This window comes from Tasmannia lanceolata, unplaced genomic scaffold (genome assembly GCF_043159265.1).
Source record: "Tasmannia lanceolata isolate RefF3 unplaced genomic scaffold, GAP_Taslan_0.1 ptg000006l, whole genome shotgun sequence".
Lineage (NCBI taxonomy): Eukaryota > Viridiplantae > Streptophyta > Magnoliopsida > Canellales > Winteraceae > Tasmannia > Tasmannia lanceolata.
Window position 1 is genome coordinate 42,818,625 of NW_027518683.1, and position 9,823 is coordinate 42,828,447.

General features: G+C 40.7%; 1 protein-coding gene across 1 annotated transcript; it reads left to right on the forward strand.

Annotated features, from left to right (window-relative positions):
• The first annotated feature begins 1,767 nt into the window (after window positions 1-1,767).
• Window positions 1,768-6,666, forward strand: LOC143880323 (trans-cinnamate 4-monooxygenase-like). Its single transcript, XM_077383206.1, has 4 exons — window positions 1,768-2,265; window positions 2,996-3,357; window positions 4,592-4,728; window positions 5,921-6,666. Exons 1-4 carry the CDS (start codon window positions 1,843-1,845, stop codon window positions 6,517-6,519), a joined length of 1,521 nt encoding a protein of 506 aa, XP_077239321.1. The 5' UTR covers window positions 1,768-1,842; the 3' UTR covers window positions 6,520-6,666.
• The last annotated feature ends 3,157 nt before the right edge of the window (window positions 6,667-9,823 follow it).

The window sequence follows — 9,823 nt, forward strand, 5'->3', positions numbered from 1 at the left end:
AAAGGGAGATTTTCACATGATATAATGTTGCCTTTGGCACAAAATTGGAGAGATTTTAGGGATTTCTTAAGGCACAAAATTGTACCATTGGTAATTATGAAAAATCTAGGAGATTCTTGTAGATACGTTTTGATCTCGGGGGTTTTTTTTAGAAAGAGGGAGATTTTCACATGATTTAATGTTGCCTTTTTTAGAAAGAGGGAAATTTTCACATGATATAATGTTGCATTTGGTGGTGGAGAGATTTTAGCGATTTCTAAGGGTAAAATGGGGACAAGAGAAAATTAAATGCTTAAGGCACAAAATTGTACCATTGGTAATTAAGAAAAATCTAGGAGATTCTTGTAGATACATTTTGATCTGGGGTTTTTTTTTTTAGAAAGAGAGATTTTCACATGATTTAATGTTGCCTTTTTCAGAAAGAGGGAGATTTTCACATGATATAATGTTGCCTTTGGCGGTGGAGAGATTTTAGGGATTTCTAAGGGTAAAATGGGGACAAGAGAAAATTAAATGCTTAAGGCACAAAATTGTACCATTGGTAATTATGAAAAATCTAATGCTCTGTTTGGTTGCCGGGTTTTTTTTGTTCCCGGGAGTTATGTGGAAGAAAAAAATACCCTGGGAGATAGGTGGGAAAAAAAAAGTCCTGGAAGTATCCTGGTAAAATAAAAATCCCATGTTTGGTTATGTGGGAGAAAAAAAAACCTTTGTTTGGTTGCTTGAACTGTTGGGTAGAAAAAAATTCTTCTCAAGCTTATTTTTGGTTCCTGAGTTTATTTTGGTTCCAGGGGTTATCTTGGGATGTGATGAAAAGGCAATCATTACAAAAGTGGGATTAAAAAATTCACCCCACAAGTAATCATTACAAGAGTGGGATTAAAATAAACCTAGTGCTAAAAGGCAATCAAACATGGGATGGGACCAAAATTTAACTTACTCTCCCACAAAACTCCCAGGCACAAAAAAAACCCGGCAACCAAACAGAGCATAAGAGATTCTTGTAGATACGTTTTGATCTGGGGGGTTTTTTTTAGAAAGAGGGAGATTTTCACATGATTTAATGTTGCCTTTTTTAGAAAGAGGGAGATTTTCACATGAGGTTGCCTTTGGCGGTGGAGAGATTTTAGGGATTTCTAAAGGTAAAATGGGGACAAGAGAAAATTAAAAGCTTTTGGCACAAAATTGTACCATTGGTAATTATGAAAAATCTAGGGGATTCTTGTAGATATGTTTTGAAAGAAATTATATGATGGCCGACCGTCATCAAGTTCCTTGTAGGTGGTACGACGGAAGTGCCATCCTTGATAGTTGATCCAACACTGTTGTTGGATCAAATATCAAGGGCGGTACAGCAAGCACAGTACATGACGGTCGGGCACCATATAAAACTCACATTTTGATCTATGGGGTTTCTCGTAGTTTTCGCTTAAAAATTCCTTCACCCACCTAACCTCCATTTCTTCCTTCGGTCACCCCGTTTTTGTGTAAAAAAAGAACTAATAAATTCACTAGATGGGTTTTATCGTGCAGCGTTGAGGTTAGAGTTTCAATCCCAGCTTACCTACCAAAATTAAAAATAAAAATAAAAGTACATTAGATGGGGCTGGCCCGTGGAAGAAAAGGGTGCGAATATATCACTAGTTCACTACCAAAAAAAACATTATAAAAAATTTCACTTACTCACCTAACCTCCACCACTCTCCAACCTTCCCTTCTCACCCTTCCCAACTTCAAATCGAAGATTCCCTCAACCTAACATTTTCCTTCCAAATCCCCCACCCACCACCTTATAAAACCCACACCAACAACAACCCCCAAACACCAAAAAAAACACCAACCATGGATCTCCTCCTCTTAGAAAAAACTCTCCTAGCCATATTCACCACCACCATCATAGCCATCACAGTCTCAAAACTCCGCGGCAAACGCTTCAAACTCCCCCCTGGTCCCATCTCTCTCCCCGTCTTTGGCAATTGGCTCCAAGTCGGAGATGACTTAAACCACCGGAATCTCTCCGACTACGCTCGCCGGTTCGGCGAAATCTTTCTCCTCCGAATGGGACAACGCAACCTCGTGGTAGTATCATCCCCAGACCTCGCCAAAGAAGTACTTCACACACAAGGAGTAGAGTTCGGGTCCCGAACACGCAACGTGGTTTTTGATATTTTTACCGGAAAGGGTCAGGACATGGTTTTTACTGTGTACGGGGAGCATTGGAGAAAGATGAGAAGGATCATGACCGTTCCTTTTTTCACAAATAAGGTGATGTTCTGGACTCAAAATTACGTTTTGGGTCCAACAATAGATTAATAGGTCTGAGACCCACAATCTAAACTGAGCAGAGCCTTAAGCTGTTCGGGTCCTGTTTGTTTTGGATTTTCAGAATCGATTTTGGGTCCAAAACTAATTATTGGACTCAAAATTAAGGCATCATTTATGTTTCGCCTGTTTGTTTGAGATTTTAACAACCACTTGTTAGCCCCAAACCTATTATTGGACTCAAAATTATGTTTACTTTTGAGTCCAAGAATCGAATTGGGCCCACAATTGGTTGTTAAAATCTAAAACGAACAAAGTCCTTTGGATTTTGAGAACTGATTGTGAGTCCAGAAATGATTATTGGACTCAAAAGTAAATTGCAAATCTGAGTCCGATAATCAGTTTTGGACTCAAAATTGGTCCTCAGAATGCAAAACAAGATAAACACAATGTTGAGTCTAATAATCAGTTTCGGACACAATCAATTCTCATAATTCAAAACGTAGAGGGCCTAGAGGTGGTGTTATTTAATCATTTATTTTTCAACACTCCCCCTCACATGTGGCCCCTCTTTTTTGGGTTGGCCGTACAGGCGGCACATATGGCCCACATATAGCCCCTCTTTTGAGATGTCCGGGTTTTGAACCCAGGGGGTGAGGCAATAGCTCAAATAGCATGTGAAACAACCAATAACTCCGCGGTGTTAATTAATCATTTATATTAATTTCAACAGGTGGTCCAGCAGTACCGATTCGGATGGGAGGATGAAATCGCCCGAGTCGTGGAGGATGTGAAGAAGAATCCTGACTCGGCGACTAAAGGGATTGTATTGAGGAGGAGATTGCAACTTATGATGTATAATAATATGTATAGGATTATGTTTGATAGGAGGTTTGAGAGTGAAGACGACCCGTTGTTTGTTAAGCTGAAGGCTTTGAATGGGGAGAGGAGTAGATTGGCACAGAGCTTTGATTATAATTATGGGGATTTCATACCCATTTTGAGGCCTTTCTTGAGAGGGTATTTGAAGATTTGTAAGGAGGTGAAGGAGAGAAGGTTGCAGCTTTTCAAGGACTATTTCCTAGAAGAGAGGAAGTGAGTTCTCTTTTCTATACTCTCCCTCTGTTTTTCTTCTTCTATTTTTCGGTGATTCTTTTAGGCTACTGATATTGGCACTACCATGTTTTAATAATTGAACTAACTCAACTTGTCTTTCTTTTTAATTGGCTTGTGAGATTTTTTGGGAACAAGGGGTAAATTTGTAGCCTAGTGGTTGAGGCTTTGTATCTCAACCATGAGGTTACAGGTTGGAAACCCAGCTTACCTATTAAAAAAAAGATTATTTGGGAACTGTAATTAAGTTTGACAGCTGTTAAAATAATAAAGGGTCTTGTTAACCAGTGCCCTAAGGTGCTTTAGAAAAGAAATTTTACACATCTTTTGATAGAAAATCCAAAAATCATTTGTAGAATTCTCAAACAACGTGAAAAATGATTGCAAAATTTCTTTTCCAAAGCACCTTAACGAGTGCCCTCTGTTCCCTCTCGTCAACAAAACCCAATAATAAAAGACAAGATAAGTTAATGCAATTATAAAAACATGGCAGTGCGAATATCAGATGCAATTATAAAAACATGGCAGTGCGAATATCAGTAGCCTTCTTTTAATGGGGCTATCTTGGAAGTTAGGCTCTGTTCACTTGCGTTCCCGGTAAAGCAAATCTCCGGAAAACAGCCTCTTTTTTCCTTGACAAGACTTTGACAAGACAGAATTCTGGTGTTCACTTGCTTTCTGAGGAAAATAGAATTACACATGTGGAATTTCTACAATAAGTCAAAAAATGATATGAAAAAGTCCATCCCCCCCCTTTAGGGATTTCATTTCCGACCAAGAACACTGGGATTTCATTTCCCGGGAAAACTAGCCCAAAAAAAAGGAGAAGCAGTTTCCCTGGAAACCTTTTCCTGCGCAAGTGAACAGTCCATAAACAGTCCAGGGAAACCTTTTCCTACACAGATTCCCTGGATTTCTTTTCCTAATGGCACGTCAAATTCTCGGTAAACATTTTCTTTTCCTTTCCTGGAGAACAAGCGAATGGAGCCTTAGTGAAAAAGAGAAAAAAGATTGGGATTTTTTATTGATTTATATTTTCATTTTTTTCTTGGGAAATGATAAATTCGCACCCCCTTAGGATAATTCACACCTTTGGGACCTAAAAAAGCGTTATAGTCTTCCTCGCCTTTTTTTTTTTTTCTTTGGGTCTTTCATCACGTGGTTTGATTATTTTCAAATTTTCTAACGGCTATATATGATGGGAAAATTTCTGTAGGAAACTGGCCAGTACGAAGGCATCGCACAGTGCGTCGGAGCTAAAATGCGCCATCGATCACGTCCTTGATGCTCAGCAGAAGGGCGAAATTAACGAAGACAACGTCCTTTACATTGTCGAAAACATCAACGTTGCAGGTAAACTCAGCTGTCCCATATTTCTTAGGACCCACATATTTGGACGGTTCAGATCTTCCCACTGGTGGGCCACCAAACCCATAAACAACAGCAGAATTTGGTCCCTATATTTAATGGGCAGTGATGGATAAATCGACTCCCTAGATGTCTATCTCTCTCCTTTTTCTCTCTCTAACCTAGAGGAGGAGGAGAGAGATAGAAACATGGGGAGTAGATTTATCAATTTGGGGAGTCGATTTATCACTCCCCTATTTAATTGCTTTTAAAGATGTGAGCAGATGGGTATTTTGGTCATTTTCTGGATACATTGAGAGAACCCCCAATCCAATGGTTAGGATCTTTAGATTAGTTTAATGTATTGGCTAATGACCCGTCCACTCGGGGCTCATTTTCAGACAGAGAATTCCACCCCCTATTCTATCATTTCCGCCCCTCTTCTTTGTCTTTTCCTAAGAGTCTCTTTTCCCGAAACTTTTAGAATGTTACCGTCCCCGTATTAATTTTGAGCAGACATGGCCCCTACCGCGAATTTTTGCCGCTGGCATTAAAATATATTAATTCCACGCCTTTTCCTATCATTTCCGCCCCTCTTCTTCGTCTTTTCCTAAAATTGGGGTGGCACGGGGAGAAAGGCGGGCAAATATATCATTTCCCAATATCTTTCTTTCTAGTTGTTGGCAAATGACAAGCCACCATTTAGATGAATTGTTCCCTCATATCACTAGTCCTGATTGGATTGCAAGAAAAACATTTCCGATGGAAAATATTTTCTTAGAATATTTTTCCTTTCTACAATTTAGATGAAAATTTTATGATTATGAACTTTTGTTTAATTTAGGGAAATATTATCATAGACTCAAGGTCACTCTAAGTAAAAATTGAATATTTTCTTCGACAAATGGGAGTAGGAAATTTTAGATTTCCAATTCCATACTTTTCTAGAAAATTCCTGCATTCCAAACAGGTGTAAATGATCCTCATCTCTTGTAAATGACCATTTATTTATGGTTCTCACTTATTACTGTGTAAATTTCACTATAAAATAACCCTCATCTTGTGTAAACTTTACCATTATTTTCTAAAATAACTATAACATCCCCATTGTACATTTGTACTGTATATTTATATTTCCCTTTACTATGACTAACCTTGCACTACTGAAACTAACGGGCATTTCACCACCACCATGCAGCCATTGAGACAACACTATGGTCAATCGAGTGGGGCATCGCGGAGATAGTAAACCATCCAGAGATCCAACAAAAACTCCGGCACGAGATCGACACGGTGCTCGGCCCCGGCGTGCAGGTCACCGAGCCCGACACCCACAACCTCCCCTACCTCCAAGCCGTCATCAAAGAAACCCTACGTCTTCGCATGGCCATCCCCCTCCTAGTCCCCCACATGAACCTCCATGACGCCAAACTCGCAGGCTACGACATCCCTGCAGAGAGCAAAATACTCGTTAATGCGTGGTGGCTCGGAAACAACCCACAACAATGGAAAAATCCTGAGGAATTTCGCCCCGAGAGGTTCTTAGAGGAGGAGGCGAAGGTTGAGGCTAATGGTAATGATTTTCGTTACTTACCCTTCGGGGTGGGGCGAAGGAGCTGCCCTGGAATTATACTTGCATTGCCCATTTTGGGTATTACCCTTGGGCGCCTTGTGCAGAATTTCGAGCTATTGCCTCCGGCGGGGCAAAAGAAGCTCGACACTACTGAGAAAGGCGGTCAATTCAGCTTGCACATACTTAAGCACTCTACCATTGTTGTTAAGCCTAGGGTGTTTTGAGTTATTTTTCATGTCTTTGTGTTATGTAACTTGTGATGTGGGAGAGACGATGGTGTGAATGGGATGAAGTTGTGAAGATTATCAATGGGGAGGTAAGGGTAAATTACATAATTTTTAATAGAAATATATGTGGGTCTCTCTTTCTAACTCTCTCTCGTTCTCTCTCTGCGAGTGAAAAGAAGAGTACCTTTGGAATGAAGAGAAATTATATGCTGCCGATCTCGCATTCTCGTGTGAAGGGGATCCTTTTGACTTTTTCTTTGTGTGGAAAGGAGAAAGTATTATTATCATTAAAAATTATAATATTTACCCAGTTGTTTTTGTCTTTAAGCTTTTACACTTTAAGCTTTTGTGGACTCTTCCCCCGGGTGTCAGGATCCCCTATGGAACGATGGAGTTGAATCAAGGCACATGCTTGCTTGGCCGAAGCGCCATGTCATGACTGAATCAAGCAAGGGAGTCTCCGTCCTTTACGGTCCATTACGTCTTTCTCTTACTGATCCCCTCCTCCCCTCCCTCAGGCTCCCTTCCCCTACGCGGAGCACATTGGCTTGTTCCTGCGTACATCTACGCTCTCATATACTGCCCTCTTACGTACTAGGTTTCCCCTTCGACTTTCCCCGTGCTACCCTCCGGTACGTACCGCATTGAAGTGTGGGAGGCTCATACTACCAGGGTAGAGTTACTAGATGACTCACTATGCTTCATTTACCGGCCTTGAATATAAACCTATTCCGAGGTAGGGTCGGTGTGACATACGCTTCAACGCTGGCAAGTAGATCACATTTAGCAGGTACCCAAAAGGTTTGACCTTTTGTCTTCGTAGGTGGCCTCTGGATGGCGGCTACCTTACACCTATGCAACTGTATATTTTATCCTTACTAGGCTTCCTCACGGTTCCTACGAGATGGAGATGAGTTGCTTGGATCGGGTGGAAGGAATTCCTCGATGATCGATGAAGTACAGAGCCAGCAACTCTATAACCGCCACCGCTCCGTCGACAAGTCAAGCTAATAGGAAAAAGTTTTCCTAATGACTTGATCCGAGCACACACGGGAATGGCAGCTATAGAATTCACTAGCGCCGCAATCATCCGAGCAAAGATAGGAGACAAGTCATTCCTACCTCCGGATACAAAGAAGCGTGCTTTGTGAATGAAAAGCATCCACAATCAGAGATGAAAGACAACTCTCTAGAAATGGATACTGAGATACCACAAAGAAGCTTGGTTTACTCAGACGCCACATCTACGTCCGTGATGAGCGTCACCGAGGATGGCATAACTTGTGAACCGCTGTCCGGGGGGGCACCCGCGCCAACCACATGAAACTATGGTGGGTCAGTGTGAAGGATGGCCAGGATCCGTAGAAACCAAGAGGTTGCCCTGTCTCCAATACGACAGTAGGTCCAATCTTATTCATTCTTGCGCCTTCTTTTGAAGCAGCTTCGGAATTACGGGTAACACGGTCGCCCGGTTCTATCACCTTTCACTCCTTGTTTAACACTAGTTGAGCATGTGATAAATGGGCTGCCCAGTAGGGGTGTCAACGGATCCACTTCGGGTCGGATCCACCTATGTCACAGTCACGATCCATTCAAATTCCTTATCGGTCGGGTCGGACTCGGATTGTTCTTCGGATCCTAATTTCCAAGTCATGATCACGATCCATTTTAATTCGGACCGTCCATCGGAGTGTCCTATTATGTCCCACTAAGCTAAGTAAACAACTATTTTTTTTTAAAACGAGTAAGAATGACAGTCCACTATTAGTGTGTCTCTATGCATTTTCTTCTACTAAATTAAAAATTTATCTATGTTTAATCTATGTGTAAAATAATGCTTGTAAACAATAAAACTAATCAAAATTACATACACAAATATAATGTATAACTATTATCAAGAAATATGATTCATAACAATAACATTCAGTAATAAAAACTGATGAACTAATAATATATTCATGACGGCATATATGTTCAATAGACCAGCATAATGAAAGTAAAAACTGAGAAAATGAATCAAGAAAAAAAAAGACTCACCATGATAATCCTTTTCATTACTAGGGAAAAACTGAAAGTCTGAAAATAAAGGAAAGGGAGCTGATATATTCGCCCCTTTTCATTACTAGGGACACCCGATTCAAAACCTCCTGACCGGCTAATGAGAGTATCCGGTTAGATATATTTAGTCCTTTTAGGAAATGACCAAAATGCCCAAGCAACACTCGTCCCGCATCTTTGCCCATTACTCTCGCCCAAATCCATAGGAGCCCAAGTTCAGAGATGCCCAAGGAAGTGCAGAAACGCCCTAGGTCTCTCTCTAGAAATCAACAAATCTGGAAATTTTGTTCTTTTAGAACATCTTAATTTGTAACCCACCAACAAAACGAGGAAGATAGAGACCATTGCTGCTTAGGAGAAGAAGCTTTTCTATTTTGACACCCTTCTCACTGCCACCCAAGATTTTTTAACATAAACATAAACTTGGAGGCAGATTTGGGCAATTTATGGGAGCTGATGGTTTTCTCTTTCGAAACCCTTTGATCTATAGAGAATTGTGAATGATTCACAATATATGATTCACAAGTTTTCTGCACAAATTGAAATTTTACTTACCCTTTTACCATCAGGGTCATCAAGCCTGAGGCAGCTAAGGAACTTTGTACAGAGAAAACTTCTCTGATTTTCTAGATACAGAATTTCGATATGATGGCCCCATGCCATAAGAATACCATTTTTATGCTTAGTTTCTATATCACATTTGGTTCCAACACCCATGTCCACCAATGAATAATGAGAGAGACAGGCGCTGGATTTGGTTTCTGAAGTTGGGCTTTGCATTTGGGCGAGAGGTAGGTGAGAGAGACAGAAACGAGATGGGATATTGGATGCCTGCATGGGTGTTTTGGTCATTTTCCAAAATAATCCCTACGTGTAATTGGCCACTTGCTTTAGCCGGGACAAATGTTTCAGAAAAGGTGTCCGCAGAATTGAAAGGGGCGTATATATCAGCTCCCTAAAGGAAATCCTGCTGCCTTATCCTATTCATTAGTGATAAGAGATGTTTTGACCAAAATACCCTTCATAGAAATAATAGCATTTACAAAATTTGAAGGGTATTTTTGTCAAACATTTCGGATCGTGACTATCCAATGGGCATCTCTGCCGTGCCCATACCCAATCCGAAATTTTTCGGATCCCAGATTTTAGGGTCCGAAATAAGCCCATGGATCCTATTCGTATGTTTAGATCCCGTTCATTAATGTTCGGATTCGGACGATCCATTGGACCGTCTGGATCCATT